The sequence below is a fragment of the Ochotona princeps genome, chromosome 6 (genome assembly GCF_030435755.1).
Source record: "Ochotona princeps isolate mOchPri1 chromosome 6, mOchPri1.hap1, whole genome shotgun sequence".
Taxonomy (NCBI): domain Eukaryota; kingdom Metazoa; phylum Chordata; class Mammalia; order Lagomorpha; family Ochotonidae; genus Ochotona; species Ochotona princeps.
In genome coordinates this window covers 79,064,628-79,081,071 of record NC_080837.1, presented here as the reverse complement: position 1 = coordinate 79,081,071, position 16,444 = coordinate 79,064,628, and the positions used below count along the sequence as shown (strand labels likewise).

At 48.4% G+C, this 16,444-nt stretch overlaps 1 protein-coding gene across 1 annotated transcript; it reads left to right on the top strand.

Moving 5' to 3' along the window:
• Positions 1-121: 121 nt before the first annotated feature.
• Positions 122-15,603, top strand: MPHOSPH10 (M-phase phosphoprotein 10). The gene is made up of 11 exons (XM_004593143.3): positions 122-450; positions 1,441-2,167; positions 2,689-2,846; positions 4,623-4,788; positions 7,916-8,057; positions 9,050-9,117; positions 10,478-10,615; positions 11,298-11,405; positions 13,733-13,840; positions 14,783-15,013; positions 15,365-15,603. The coding sequence occupies exons 1-11, from the start codon at positions 362-364 to the stop codon at positions 15,512-15,514; spliced, it is 2,085 nt and encodes a 694-aa protein (XP_004593200.2). The 5' UTR covers positions 122-361; the 3' UTR covers positions 15,515-15,603.
• Positions 15,604-16,444: the final 841 nt, after the last annotated feature.

The following is a 16,444-nucleotide window of genomic DNA, read 5'->3' as shown; positions in this document are numbered from 1 at the left end:
TGGGAGCAGAGACAGAGGCGTTGGGGGCGGGGACAGAGGCGTTGGGGCGTGGCCCCTACAGGGCTTGGAGCCTGCTTCGTGGAGGGGGACCCGCTACTTCTAAAGCAGAAGCGTAAAGCCACGACGCGTGGCCCCTTCCCACGAGGCCTGGAGAAAGTTCCAAGGAGCAGACTTGCGGCCATCTTCGGTTTCCCACCCTGCCTTCCTGAGCAAGTGCGAACTCTGCCATCGGCTCTGGGAACTTGTGTGCGGCGGAACCTTCGGCTCTCAGCTCCGGCTTGCGCGAGGCACGGGTTTCCCGCGCGGCTTCCGGGCAGGTCCTGTTCGGGTCCCACACGCGGCGCCGCGCCGGGACTTGGCCATGTCTCCGCGGGCCTGGAGGCGGCGGATCCTACAACGATGTCTGCAGGAGGTCAACGAGGCCACTCGGCGGCCGGAGAGCTTCCTCACGTAAGTGCACGGGGCCCTCGGAGAACACGAGCGGAGCGGAGGGACAGTGTGGGTCAGTTTGTACTCAACCCTAGCGTGTCCGGAGCGCCGTCGGGCGTGGATCTTCAGTTGTGCGGCGTTGGTCTCAAACCCAGCTAGCTTGCTGGAGTCCAGAGTCCTCCTTGAGGCTGGCCACACACCTGTCGCGGCTACACTCCTCCCGTGTGCCCCAGGAGCACCCCGTGCTGCCCTGTCCTGGGGCTCCCGTGGGCCCCGGGAGCACCCCGTGCTGCCCTGTCCTGGGGCTCCCGTGGGCCCCGGGAGCACCCCGTGCTGCCCTGTCCTGGGGCTCCCGTGGGCCCCGGGAGCACCCCGTGCTGCCCTGTCCTGGGGCTCCCGTGGGCCCCAGGAGCACCCCGTGCTGCCCTGTCCTGGGGCTCCCGTGGGCCCCGGGAGCACCCCGTGCTGCCCTGTCCTGGGGCTCCCGTGGGCCCCAGGAGCACCCCGTGCTGCCCTGTCCTGGGGCTCCCGTGGGCCCCGGGAGCACCCCGTGCTCTGCTGTTCTCATGCTTCATTAAGAGGATGGATGCCCTGACCACCCCGTACCCTCAGCATCTGAGGTTCGCTGGGGCCCAAGCAGGACCCTCACCACTACCTTCCTGGGTTCTGCCCTTCCGCATCTCCCAAATGATGCTGGGCGACCTGCCCCTAGGCTGTGTGTGGAAGGGAGCTTCATTTTTTTTTAACCTCTATATTCTACACCTCATTCTGTCTCAGTCTGTTGTGATTTCCACAACTGCTCATCCCAACCTGGTCCAATTCTCTCTTAGCACTGCATCGTGTTTTACCTGCAGGGGGGATGCCGCGCTGGTGGTGGCCCGAAACCGTACCTAAAACTGACATGCATTCACATTAGATTGTGCCCAAGAGTTTTCTTTATTTTTCTTACCAGTGCTACAGAACAACTGCCTGTATTTCTAACTTTCGTTTAATTATGTCTTCCCCCAATAGGACTCAAGATGAACTGGCATCCAGCTTTATTTCTTTAACGAAAGTACTCTACGACTTCAATAAGGTGTTGGAGAAGGGGAGGATTGATGGCAGTCCTTTGCAGAAACTCGGGATAAGCAATTTCGACGACGAGCAGATCTGGCAGCAGCTGGAGCTGCAGAATGAGCCGGTCCTCCAGTACTTCCGCAGTGCTGTCGGTGAGGTGGCGGAAGACGAGGACATCAGCCTCTTGCCCGAGAGTGGAGACCAGGAGCGCGAGGAGGAGGAAGATGAGGAGGACATGGAAGTTGGGGCTGGAGGCCGAGAGGAGGCCGAGCAAGATTCCAAGGAGGAGGGAATGTCTGGCCTGGACGGTGGCGATTCTGAAGGAGAGGAGGATGTGCGAGACTCAGGCAGAAGTGACCAGAAAAGCCCCGCGTTCAGCGATGAGGATTCAGATCTGGACTTTGATATCGGCAAGCTGGAGCAGCAGAGCAGGGTGCCGCACAGCAGGTTGGCACCGCAGAGCAAGGGGCCAAGCCAGGTGCCCGGGAAACCACGGGAGAAGTCCATAGTGGACGATAAGTTCTTCAAACTGTCCGAAATGGAGACTTTTCTAGAAAACATGGAAAAACAAGAACAGCAGAATGACAATGAAGATGAAGAGGAGGAAGATGATATTGATCTTTTTGAAGATGTAGATTCTGATGAAGATGAGGGAGGACTATTTGGAAATCAGAAACCGAAGGTAAAGTTCTGGGAGGGGAGAGGGGGCTGGCTTCCTCTTCAGCTCAGCTGTTGTTTTTCCTTGGAAGAGGTTTAAACCACCTCAAAATCCCCCTGGGCATAAATGAAATATTTTGTTTAGTTGAAAAAAAAAAAGTTAAACTGGAGTCGTCCTGCCCTCGCACAACACTTTCTTGTGATATAGCTTCAGATTCATAATGTCCCTTCAGAAATACTCAGAACTTTTCTTCATTTCACAAAGCGCTAAGCTGAAAGGAAGGCATTCGTAGCCTGTACTTAGGCAGGAGTGTTTGGAAATGACTGTGTGTCAAGGTGTACAGATCCGGCCCTCGTCCTTGACCTCGCTGCTCACATCAGTTTTGCTATAGTCTGGACCTGGTGGCTTTTAGGAAAGCGGTATTGCCCGTTAAATCACTGTTGCTGGTTTGTAGCATCCACGTGAGAAAACTCTACAACATGCATGCGCGTTTTAATGTGTTCTATCTTTCAGTAAGTGATTTTTTAAAAAAATCTGTATTTTAGTCAGCTAAAAGTTCCAGAAACCTGAAATACAAGGATTTCTTTGATCCGGTTGAAAGTGATGGAGAGGCAGCGAGTGCTGAGGGTGATGAGCTGGATTCCAGCAGAGACGAGGAAGAAGCTGCTGAGGAGGACGCAGCAGAAGGAAGCTCTTCTGATATGTGAGTATTTCGACTTACTCTTGAACTTGTAACAGGAATTGCCTCTTCTTGCATGTGAGATGCAAACATTATGCCAGCTAAGATCAAATACAATCTCTAATATTAGGTAGTCTCAGGATAGCCAGAAGAAAGTCTGAAGTTGAAGGATGTAATGAGACCTATAATATCATTGGCAGGAGCAGTTAAACATGTTACAAGGAGCTTTGAATTTTTTTTTTCCTTTGCCAATAACTACTTTTTTTCGGGGAGAGGGGGAAGCAGATTTACAGACAGGAGAGACAAAGATTTCCCATCCATGGGTTCACTCCCCAAGTGGCTGCAATGCCCACAGCTGAGTGAACCTTCAGCCAGGAGTCTTCCCTGGATCTCCCATGCGAGTGCAGGGTCCCAGTTCATTGGGTCGTCCTCGACTGCTTTCCCAGGCCACAGGCAGGATGCTGGATGGGAAGTGGAACAACTGGCACGCAAACCGGTGCCCATATGGGATCCTGGCTCTTGCAAGGCTAGGATTTAGCTATAGCCACCAAGCTGGACCCTTCTTTGTGACAAGAAGTTTGTTTTATATGTTGACATATAATTTATTTCTATGAATTTGGACACCTTTTCTTTTTTCTTTTAAGATTTATTTATGTATTTAAAAGACTTACTGAGAAAAAGATCTTCCGTCCACTGGTTCATTCCCCAGATGGCTGCGGTAACCACTGCTGGGCTAGACCAAAGCCAGGAGCTTCATCCGGGCCTCTCACAAGGATCGCGTGGGACCAGATACTTGAGCCAACTTCCACTGCTTTCCCCAGCCATCAGGGGAGCTAGATTGAAAGTGAAGCAGCCGGCCCAGCGCAATAGTGTAGTGGCTAAAGTCCTCGCCTTGAACACACTGGGATCCCATATGAGCGGCGGTTCTAATCCTGGCAGCTCCACTTCCCATCCAGTTCCCTGCTTGTGGCCTGGGAATGCAGTCAAGGACGGCCTATGTCTTTGGGACCCTGCACCTGCATGGGAGACCCGGAAGAGGTTCCCGGCTTCGGATCGGCACAGCACCAGCCGTTGTGGTCACTTGGGGAGTGAATCATTGGATGGAAGATCTTCTTCTCTGTCTCTCCTTTCTGTGTATCTGCCTTTTCAATAAAAAATAAATAAATCTTAAAAAAAAAAAAAGCAGCCAGGAAATGAACCATTGCCCATGGGTGATGCTGGCATTGTAGTTGGCAGTTTCGCCCACTATACCACAATGCCAGCCCTATTTTATTTCTTATATAGCTATATAGCACTCATTTTACTTAAATAAGTCTGTTCTTTGATAACAATCTTTGGAAGTTCTGAATATTTTGTTGCATTATACATACAAAAACTGTATTATTGGGACATTTATTTTTGTTTTCCTAAGGGAAAATGTATTTCTTTTTTTTTTTTGAAAGATTTATTTATTTTTATTACAAAATCAGAAATACAGAGAGGAAGAGAGACAGAGAGGAAGATCTTCCATCCGATGATTCACTCCCCAAGTGAGTCGCAATGGCCAGTGCTGTGCCGATCCGAAGCCGGGAACCTGGAACCTCTTCTGGGTCTACCACGCAGGTGCAGGGTCCCAAAGCTTTGGGCCGTCCTCAACTGCTTTCCCAGGCCACAAGCAGGGAGCTGGAAGTGGAGCTGCCGGGATTAGAACCGGCGCCCATATGGGATCCTAGTGCGTTCAAGGTGAAGACTTTAGCTGCTAGGCCACGGTGCCGGGCCCAAGGAAATGTATTTCTTTTCATATGTTTTTTCGTGTTGCAGGGATGAAGATAATGACCTTGAAAGTGAAGACAGTAAACAAAAGGAAATCTCAAAGAAAGTGACGTTTGCTTTGCCAGATGATGAGGAGACCGACGATGCAGATGTTCTAAATATAAAAAAGGATTCAGAGGAAGTTAAATCCTCTTTTGAGAAAAGGCAGGAGAAGGTAACTTTTTCTGTGTGACATTACTGAAATTCACAGAGAACTAAGCAACATACCTGTTTTTCTTGTTGGAGCTGTCAACCATCCTTTAAAAACGAAACTTCGCTGCTACTGTCTAAAGCGTATTGACTATCAATGCCTCGTGAAAAGTTTCACTTTCAAAAAGCCATTTCCCAGCCCCAGGCTGTCAGCTGGGTACACCTGTGTCAGTCCTGGGGTCTCCCTTCCTGGGGGAGGTCTCTCCTCTGCTCTGGTGGCTCCTCCGCAGGGTGTTGCCTGTGTGTGTAAGATCCCCGTGCCGCACAGCTTGAGCTGTGTTGTAGATGGTTTGCTTTTAACATGGTTCTGTTTATCTGAGAGGTGCAGACCCTGAACTCCCTTGTGTTTGTACATTCCCTAAATGTTCACAGCTGCGGGGGCCAGGACTGGGAGTCAGAAACTCAATTCAGATCTCCCCGTGAGTGACAGGAGCCCAGTGACCTAAGCCGTCGCTGCCACTTCCCTGGGTTTAACAGCAGCAGGAATCGAACCCAGGCACTGCAGCGTGGGATGCTGGTGTCTTTATTACCAGGCTAAATGCTTGCTCCTCGAGGCGGAGAGCTCTTATCTGCTGGTTTGCTCCCCAAATGCCCCTGTAGGGGCTGGGGACTCCTGAAGGTGGAAGCCAGCAACTCTGGCCAGATCTCCAACTTGGGTGACAGAAATCTAGCTGCTTGAGCTGTCAACATTGCGTTCCACGAGCCCCCTTGGCAGAGAAAGCTGGGACCAGGAGCTGGAGCTAGGAGTCAGACCCAGCTTCTTGCCTGCCAGGTCAGTGCCCTCCCCTTGAATTGTAGCTGGAACCAGCAAGGACGCCTTCCAGAGTTCATGAAAACATCATTTCTTACAAATGAAGTATCACTCAGTTTTGATAGTTGTAGTCTGGTTCCAGTAATTTGGCTCTGTCATCTTCAAATTACATCACACAATTAGACAATGAGAATAGGCAGTTAATATAAAGTGCAGGGGTTGTCAGAGAATTATTTACCCAGTAGAATTTGAGTTAAGTCAGCGATTGTCCTAGTGTGGAAAGTCTAAATAAGCTTTGCTGAAAGAAAAGAAACTTCTCATGGCTGATTGTGCTTTCCTACATCCTACCAGAAGAGGAAAGAAGCACTTGGTTTGATTGTGGAATTATTCAGGCTTTGAAGAAATAGATAAGTTCATGTTAGATCATTTCCCACAAGAATAAAGTTAACTGTCCTGCTTATTGTAAGATGAAAAAGTATTACACACATGCATGTGCACAATCTTATGAGTAGTAAGCAAAAATCCCAAATAGCACAGTAATGTTTTGCCAAAAATGAATCCATTATTGTCTTAATTCATTGTTAAAAAAAAAATCTAACTTTTAGTTCAGAAAGATTAAGAAGCCAGGTCATATGGTCGCCTTTGTACAGTTCGGTGTTTGCCGAGAGTCATTATCCATTCCTAATTTGTTCGTTCATTGTTGGAGCGGTACAGGCACATCTACCAATAGTTGCCATCCCACTTCATTGTGAATTCCAAGAGATGTTTCTCTAAACTTGGGAATGCCAGAGGGCTTAATGGTGCAGCAGGATGAGCTGTGACCTGGGCCAGCTGCATCCCGTTCTTGTCCCTTCTGTATCCCGTCCAGCTTCCTGCCAAGGTGCACCCTGGGAAGGCAGTGTATGGTGGGCCAAATCCTCAAGTTGGCCCCGTGTGGGAGATGCCTGGATGCAGTTCCGAGCTGCTGGCTTTGGCCTGGCCGTGCCTGAGCTGCTGCAAGCATTTGAGAAATGAACCAACAAATGGAACGTCTTCCTCACTGTCTCTGTGCCGTTCAAGTAGAGAAATCTTTTAGGTTTAGCTTTATTTTTGTTGGAACGATGGATTTACAGAGAGGAGAGACAGAAAGCTCCTTGAGCTGCTGGTTCACTCCTCAAATGGTTGCAATGGCTGGGGCTAATCCGATCCAATGCCAGGTGACAGGAGCTTCTTTTGGGTAGGGTCCCAAGGTTTTGGGCCATTCACTGCTTTTCCAGTCCACAAGCAGAGAGCTGGATCAGAAGTAGAGCAGCTGGGACATGATCCAGTGCCCTTTGGGGATGCCAGCTCTTGTAGGCAGAGAATTAGCCAATTGAGCCATTGTACCAGTCCCTCAAATAAATAAATCTTAAAAACTGTGTAAGTCTTTACAAAGTGTCCACTATTAGAATAGTTACTATTACTGATGAATTGTTACTGTTACTGAACATTGTATTAGAAGTATTAGCCAGTGCAACTAAAAAAACAAGGTTAAGAATTAGGACTCTCTTGGGCCCGGCGCCTTGGCCTAGCAGCTAAAGTCCTCACCTTGAATGCGCCGGATCCCATATGGGCGCCGGTTCTGATCCTGGCAGCTCCACTTCCCATCCAGCTCCCTGCTTGTGGCCTGGGAAAGCAGTCGAGGGCGGCCCAATGCTTTGGGACCCTGCACCCGTGTGGGAGACCTGAAAGAGGTTCCTGGTTCCCGGCTTCAGATTGGCACAGCACCGGCCCGTTGCGACTCACTTGGGGAGTGAATCATCGGATGGAAGATCTTCCTCTCTGTCTCTCCTCCTCTTTGTATATCTGACTTTGTAATAAAATAAATAAATCTTTCAAAAAAAAAATTAGGACTGTAGAGAAAGCATTAATATTTGTTCAGGATACTGGAAAACCCAAATAGATACATTCAGAAGCTGTTAATGAAAAATAAGAATTCTGTTAGGTTGCTGAAAAGCTGGTATTTTTATGCACTGAGGTCATCCTGGTAGCTCAGAAGTTACAGTTAATTGTGGAGTCAGGACAGTCAGGCTCCATCGAGGACCTGAAGTGCAGCTGTCGGAATCGGGAGTGACTTGTGACTAGAGTCTGAGGAGACTTACTGTAAAAAAGATGGCATTTCGAATCAGTGGGGAAGAAGCTGACACGGCTCACTAAGCCTCGTGTGATGGCACTAGGGCCATTCTGGCGTAAGGAAAAGGAACAAAACCGCTGTATTTGAGGAATTGTGCATTTCTTGCTTCGGTTTTTCAAATATTTATTTGCCTTCCTGCAAGTATAAGTCCAGTTTTATTTCCTAAATCTAGAACTGTGTCTTTCTTAGATGAATGAAAAGATTGCATCTTTAGAAAAAGAATTGTTAGAAAAAAAGCCGTGGCAACTTCAAGGGGAAGTGACTGCACAGAAACGACCTGAGAACAGCCTGCTGGAGGAGACCCTGCACTTCGACCATGCTGTCCGGATGGGTATGTGCCCACTTTGATCATGCTGTCTGGGTGGGTGTGTGCCCTCTGACCATGAGGACTATGCTGTCCGGATGGGTATGTGCCCACTTCGACCATGCTGTCCGGATGGGTGTGTGCCCACTTTGATCATGCTGTCTAGGTGGGTGTGTGCCCTCTGACCATGAGGACCATGCTGCCTGGGTGGGTGTGTGCCCTCTGTCCATGCTGTCTGGGTGAGTGTGTGCCTGCAGAGCCGTCACTCTTGTGCATTCTGGTTCTCCCGGTCACAGAGACGGGGAAGAGAGGAATGTTTCTCTTCCCTAAACCTTTTGTTTTAAAAACTGCTCAGTTTATAGCAGCATTGGAAACAGAGTGGCCAACAACTGTGTCATCAGCAAGGAACATCTCCTCCTTTGCTTTCTCACCTACGTGAGGGTGTATGTGCCCTTTTTTCCCTGAAATTTTTGAAGTACATTGCTAATGTTGTGGCACTTCATTTCTCAATACTGTGCGTGTGACTTGTATGAACTGGGACATGCTCTTGAATAACCACAATGCCATTGAGCTGCCCAAGACATTTACAGTGACATACCAAGGATGTTGATAATACCTGCTGTTTGGTCGCTAGGCAGATTTCCCGAAGTTCTTTCCGGCTTACACTCTGTTGCTGTCCTATGATTTAATTATGAACTACTTGTCAGATTTTTTGTTGATGTTTGTGTCTTGAAGTCAAAGTGAGTTTTTATATAATTTTCGTGAAATAGAGAGTGGGAAAGAGGCGAGTCCTCAGATGCGTAAGAGGGAAGTGTTAGCACTTGCTTCCATTACGGTGTGTGCTCTCGTGTGTGAGGGGGCGTCAGAAGGCTCAGGGCGCTGACCCCTTTCTCCACTGTCTGCGTCAGAGGCGTGGGCTAGCCCCAAACCCCGCTCGTCCCACCAAGGTTTTGAGTATTGAGGATTGTTTGGCTCTTGGTCTTGTGTGCTCAGTACATTCATGTTAACATTTCCTTTAGCGCCTGTGATCACGGAAGAAACCACCCTTCAACTGGAAGATATCATTAAGCAGAGAATAAGAGATCAGGTCAGTCAGAATGAAATGTAATTGGACTTATATTTTACTGAGGTTTTTAGAACTAATGTGGGAGTATTGGGGAGTGGAGGTGATGCTGTCTTTATTTGCGTTTGACTGTGTTCTTTGTGTTAAAAGCCGTAAGTCAGGGCCCGGGTTGCAGCACAGGAAGTTCAGCCACAGCTCGTGGCACTGGCATCCCATGTTGCAGTGCTGGCTTCAGCCCCAGCTGCTCTGCCTCCGATCCAGGTTCCTACTGATGAACCTGGAAGGTAGAAGATAGCAAGTGCTTGGACTTCTGCCATCTATGTAAGAAACCCGGAGTTTATGGAGTTCCTGGCTCTGGCACACAAGTAGGGAGTGAACCAGCAGATGGAAGATCTCCATTTCTTTCTCTGTATGTTTCTTTGCCCTTCAGATAAATGTATATATGATATAAAATAATGTTCTTATCTTATGTAAAGATATAAAATCTTTAAGTCTAGACCCAGTATATTTTCAGCTTTTGTTGGGTGAGGTACAGCTTTCTGTCGTAGCTGGAAATGACCGTTGTGCCTGGAGAGAGGGGAAAGGCAGAAACGGTTCCAGTCTCCTTCTGCATCTTGCTGACCTGCTGGTTTTGTAGGATGGAGGTAGTGAGAGCTGCGGGATGGTGATTGGCGTCTGAGTTGTTGAGAAATTAACTGATCTTGTGCTTTAAGATGGGGTAGTGAGGGCTACGGGATGGTGATTGGCGTCTGAGTTGTTGAAGAGTTGATCTGGTGCTGTAGGATGGGGGTAATAAGTCCATACTATGGTGTACCTGCAGTACTGGCATCCAGTTCCCAGCTAATGCCCGTGGGAAGGCAGTGGAGGATGACTCAAATACTTGGGTTCCTATACCTATGCTGGGAACCTGGAAGACGTTCCTGGTTCCTGGCTTCAGATGGCCATTGCAGCCATTTGGGGAGTGACTGTGGATGGAAGATTGTCTTATAACTCTGCTTTTCAAATACATAAATCAGTCTTTAAGAAAATAAGATTGAAAAGTAAGCCTGTAGCAGGTACAATAACAGGGTTTGCAGGAAAGGTGCTACGTACAGAGTGTTTTTAATTTGGAAATGGAACAACGTAAATTTGAGTCTTGATATTTAAACGCACTTGATGCAGGGATGTGGAGTTAAAATTGGTAAGCAGGACAAAGACTGATCTACAACAAAAACCAGGAAAGGGCACATGAGTGATAGACTGCTTTCCCAGCACTTGGTTGTGATTGAACTGGCCATTTCGGAAGGTGCGGATGACTTTGCTGCAGTTTGCACATGATTCTTAGCTGAGGCTGGAGATAAGTTGGGAGTGTTGCTCGTTCATGTTCTTGCCCTTCTGTCTCAAGGCTTGGGATGATGTCATAAGGAAAGAGAAACCCAAAGAAGATGCCTACGAGTATAAAAAGCGCTTAACCTTGGACCATGAGAAGAGCAAGTTGAGCCTGGCTGAGATTTACGAGCAGGAGTACCTCAAGCTCAACCAGGTGAGGACCTGCTGTGGCAAGGCCATGTGGCAAGGCCGTGATGACTAAGGGGTAGAAGCGCACAGCTAGGTGCAGTGACTGTTGAAGGCATAAAAACAAATTCAAGGACTGTTTCTGCCGTTTGGCTGCTGTGAATACGACTGTGCATACACCTATTCCAAAGAGAAACCTGTTTCAGTGTCTGCTTTAAATCTTGAGTGTAAGTTTAGGAGTGGAATTTTTGGGTCAAGTGGTAATTCCGTTACTTTCCATGAAGGTGCCCAGCTCATCATCATTATGACGACACTGTTGTATAATCCCACCAGTAACACAGAGCTCTATTTCCTCCATTTCTTCAACCACGTCTGTTACCTGCCCTTTGGGTCCCTCACATTTGAGGTTCTTAATGAGAACAATTTATGTCTCTATAGAAATAAATACCAAAGGGATGAAGCCACAAGTTATAAATTTAGAGGATGCTCGAGGTCATGGTCACTGTGGGTCCTAAAATGTGCATCACATTTCTTGTTTGGTGGTTGGTGTCATTGTGGCAGCAGTGCCTTTCATGCTGCCACTGGAATATTTCTTTGTAGTTAAAGCGTTGGTGATGAAAATGGGGAATAATCTCATGGGCTTTCAGGTTTTTTTTCCTGTGATATATGCTAAGCTGCTTAGCCTGACATTGTCGAACTTATTTCCTAAGCAAAAAGCAGAAGAAGAAAATCCAGAGCACGTAGAAATTCAGAAGATGATGGATTCCCTGTTTCTAAAATTGGATGCTCTGTCCAACTTCCACTTCATCCCTAAACCGGTAAGTATGTTGGCAGTCTGTGTGCAGACAGTGGATGGGACCTTGGCGACAGTGTAAGGCAGGCCCTGGCTCCAACCACCCATCCAGCCTGCTCTCCTGTGTCCCCTGCCAGACTCTTGCTCGGCCCTGCCCCAGACTTCAGTTTCATTTTTGTTGCATGATGGGAGTGGAGATTTGCAGCATCCTTACCAGACACTGCGCACCTGCTACCTGACCCCTTACGTGTGGTAACTCTTAGTGTGTGAGGCACTGAGATGGAAACCATTCCCACTTCTCAGGAGAGGAATCTTGGGCTTGGGCAGCGGGATGGCCCCTGCTGTCCACTTCCTGACACTAACCCGGCCAGGCCAAGCCTTTCAAGTGCTCTGTCGTCTGTCGGACTGTCGTCTAGGCTATTGGCTCAGCACCTGCCTCCTCAGGAGCTTCATCTCTTGTTCAGTACCTTGTGAACTTTAAGGTGGTGCTTGGACCATCCTTCAGTGCTGGCGCATCCCGTGTCCTTTGCTTTCTCTTGTATTGTCTGAAATGCAGTGTTCTGAGCTAATGCAAGTCTAGAACTCAGAATTCCAAGTTGAATGCTGCCCTGTGGTTTAGGTAGTTGCTGCATGAGAAGAGGTGATCACCTCCATGAGCCTTGCTGGTTCGTCCATGGGTAGGTGATCTTCATGACTATTTTAATTACTCAGTGGGCAGTAAGCGTTCACCATCTCATTTTCAAATTGAGCTGAAGTTTACATAAAAGAGTGGGTTTTTTTTAATGTGTTTGCTTTCTGTGTGCTTTACTTCTTGCTTTTTTCCTCTTCAGAAATACACACTTGGAGCCCAGGCTCCCCACAGTTCTGCCTTTTCATGTGCAGGTCGGTCTTTTGCTCACTGTCCCTGAAGACTGCTTAGCAGTCAGGAGCTGTGACTCTGGGCTGTTTCTTGGACTGTGTGCCCTCTCCATCCGCCCTGGGCTGTGGGGTGGGACTCAGTGTTCCTGAGAATTGAGCATCGGGCCTGTGGAAGGAGTGATTTCTTCTCAACTGTGACATTCCTTGAGAATTTGGACTCCTGGTTTTTTTTGTTTGTTTGTTTGTTTTTTTCTGCTTGCTTTTGTTCTTGAAATTCCCTGAGGCAAATGTCTCTCTAGTTCCCTGGATTATGGACAGGGTTGTGAAAAGGAGAGTTAGTGGGCTGAGGAGCCTGGGACGTGCCTCGCATCAAAGCCCATCAAAGCCCATTAAAGCCCTGCTGGTGAGGAAGCGGCCTGGGTCATTCTCCCCCAGGGCCTCTCACGGAGTTGCTTGAGCAGATCGCTCCAGTACTGTGAGCAGTGGGAAACCAGTTTTCATTTCTGATTGCTTAGGCAGCTGTTTAAAGCAAACAAACCTGATACAAAAACTGAAAGGCCCACCAGATGGTGTTGTGTTCTGTCCTTTTCCTAATGGGTAAGCTGGACTTCAACAGGAGATAGAATTATTTGAGAATGTCCACCTAGGTGATGCGGGGAATAGCTTTGTAACAAAGAACTGGTGTTGTTGAGTATGGCAGAAATGTCGGACAAGTGTAGGAAGCAGCAGAAAACCTTGAAGCTCTCTGTGTCCTTGGGCTCCTGAGGGGCTCCTGCTCCCCTTGTTGCAGTTAGCTTAGCCCTTGGCTGCCAGCACAGCGAATGTTTTATTAACATCCTTGGTCAATGCGAGAGTCGCTTCCAGGACTTCCCCCTCAGATCCCAAAATGCACAGATGGCTAGACTAAGGGGCCTGATACTGCCTATGACATCCACACAGGTCATCCAGTTATCTCCAGATTACTTCTAACTGCTAATGCAGTAAGTGCTGTGTACATAGTGACTGTACCATAGTGTTTAGGGAATAATGACAAGGAAAAAAATTACCTGCTCAATACAGGAGGAGTTTTTCTTCCCATCGCTGTTTTCCGTCTGCCGTTGGTTGAATCCACAGATGTGGAGCCCCCAGAAATGGAAGGCTGGTTGTATTAGACTCCAAGTTAATAAACTATAGATTTATTTATTTTGAAAGGCAGAGTTACTGAGAAAAGGGAAGAAACCGACAGAGGGATCTTTCTGCTGGTTCACTCCCCAGATGAACAGAACAGCCAGTCCCGGGCCAGGCTAAGGCAGGAGCTTCATCCAGCCTCCCTTGTGGGTGACAGGGACCCAGACACTGTGGCCATCTTCCACCGCTCTTTCCAAGGCCTTTTCAGTGATGTAGATTGGAAGTGGAGTAGGGGGTGGGGGTCAAGCCAAAGCTGCGGGATGCCAGCCCTGCAGGCCATGGCGCTGGCCCTGCGTCTGACTGGGTGAATGCATTGTCTCTTTCCAGGCTGCACCAGAGATCAAAGTTGTGTCCAACCTGCCAGCCATCACAATGGAGGAAGTGGCCCCAGTGGGTGTTAGCGATGCAGCCCTCCTGGCCCCAGAGGAGATCAAGGTAAGAGGCCCAGGAGGGGACCCTTAAGACCTCTTCACATGTTAATCAGACCTTAGCCAGCAGCCAGTTCTCCATTTATTTCTGAACATTTCATTGAATTTGTAGTTTCTATTCCAGTGTTAATTGAGTAGTTTCTAGGGCTAGTCAAACTAGCAATTTCAGAGTGTTCCATATAAGCAGGCATTAATAGCTGCTGACATTAGATTTATTATAAAAGCAGTTTTTAAATACCCAGGTTGAGTTTCTTATTATCCAGATCTGAATACTAGCAGAGAAGATATTAGGTTAAAAACAAATTGCTCGGGCTCGGCAGCATGGCCTAGTGGCTAAGGTCCTTGCCTTGATCCCATATGGCTGCTGGTTCTAATCCCTGCAGCTCCACTTCCTCTCTGTCTCTCCTCCTCTCAGTATATCTGACTTTGTAATAAAAATAAAAAATAAATCTTTAAAAAAAAAAAAAAAAAATTGCTCGCACAGCAGCAGTACTCTCCAACGTTTTATCCTTTTATCTGAGTAGCACACACCAGCACAGAATCTGCTTGGAATGGAGCATTTAGATCTTGGGAGAGGTTAGTTGTAAACAAATGTAGGCCAGTGAAGCTGGTGCCTGCCTAGCTGTGCTGGTTTCTGCCAGGCGCTGGTCACAAGGCTGGCCCAGCAGTGGGGTCCTGTTGTTCCTTGCTTTGCTGTATGTGCCCACCTCTGCCAGCTCAAGAGGCTGACTGCCTTTCACAATTGTCTGGCGGTGGGAACTGAACTGTTACTCCAGGGGTCCATTCTGTCATAGACGGGGACACAGGTGGGAACAGCACTGCATCCTGGCCTCCCATGTGGGTGGCACAGCCATGTCCACACAGCCCCTGGGCTGCCACTTTTTGCTCCAGTTCCCTGGGTTGATGCCAGACGAGACTAATTTCCTTGGTGGTGGTGGTTTCCTTGTAGGAGAAAAATAAAGCTGGAGACATAAAAACAGCTGCTGAGAAAACAGCCACAGACAAGAAGCGAGAACGGAGGAAAAAGAAGTTTCGGAAGCATATGAAACTGAAAGAGAAAGAGAAGCGGAGGAAGCAGCTTGAGAAGAGTGATGGGGACCAAGCGGGGAAATACAGCAAGGCCAGAGCAGCTGCGACCGTGAAGCAGCTGACCAAAACCGGCAGAGCTGCCCTGCTGAAGGTGAGCACGCGGAGGGTGGGCAGCTGCCAGAGGGGCTGTGTGTGGGACGAGGGGCTGTGTGTGGGACCGTCCCCTGGTCTGGGACACCTGCTCACAGCCCGTGCTGGGAGGGTTTCTCAACGATGACCTGGGGCCTGCAGCGATTGTCTCCCACTCTTCCCTTAAACTGTGAGGACATCTTGACAGTGTAGCATGTACGTGACCCCTCGCTGCACACTTGGGCAGTTCTGTAACTTGAGCTGCTTTTCATGTTTATGCCTTTACACATTGTTGTACTTCCAGTGTTGGCTTTGGTTTCTTTATGTGTAAGCACACTTTTATAGCGTGAACATGTCTTGTTTCTAATTGCAGGATGAAGGAAAAGACAAAGCCTTAAAGTCATCTCAAGCATTCTTTTCTAAATTACAAGATCAAGTGAAAATGGAAATCAGTGATGCAAAGAAAACAGAAAAGAAAAAGAAAAAAAGACAAGATATTTCTGTTCATAAGTTAAAGCTGTAATATATTTTGAAATAATGTAAATAGTAATGTGTAAGCTTCTTTGTTTACATTGCATTGTTCTGTTTTGTAATAAAATGTTTGAAAATTTTGCTTTGCCTGGATGGTGATGGCAGGTGTTTGAGAATTCCACCATCTACAGAGATCCACTCTGACCTGCTTTGGGGAAGCCCATCTGGTATGCACCAGCTAGAAGACCCCAGCTGCTCAGGCCCTTCCTGTCCTAGCTCCTGCCTGAGCTTCCCCTGTTCTCCCTGTGGCATAGGGCCCGAGTAGGCCTGACCCTTGTGCACACCCATGGTGAGTGAGAGCTGCCCTGCAGGCCGAGATGGGCACAGCAGGGCCGAGATGGGCACAGTGCCAGCTGTCCTCACTGCGCCCTCCACACTGGAGGCCCTCGCTCTTTGATATGTATTTTTATCTCCCACTGCTCCAGCATTTCATAGCATAGTAGTGTTTTCATGTGTGTGGGAAATGATCCTTCATGGCCTGAGCAGGAACCTAAGGCCGGCCAGAGGGAACCACTCTAATCAGATGCGGAGGATAGATGTGGCCCAAGGGGATTCTAGAAGCACCCAGCCCAGTACGCTGGCAACTGCAGTCTCCTCTGACCACGAGGTGCTCACTGTTCAACCTTTCCATCAGCCAGAATTGTCTTGCATGATAAGATCTCACGTTGTGCTGTGGTGGGCACGCATTACGGCTCACTCCAGATGGCTCAAGAGTGAGAACAAGCTTGTTGGCAAAGCCCTCCTGCTGGCTGCATCTCCGGTCAAGGTGAGTTTGAGGCTCGTATCCTGTGTTGATGTTAGTGCAGAAGCTGGCTCTGCAGAGGCGCAGCTAGACTGCTGGGCTGGATCGAGCACCGCTTACAGCCAGTTTTGCCTAACAAAATACCTGAGACTCCGTATTTTATAAACAACCGAGTTGATA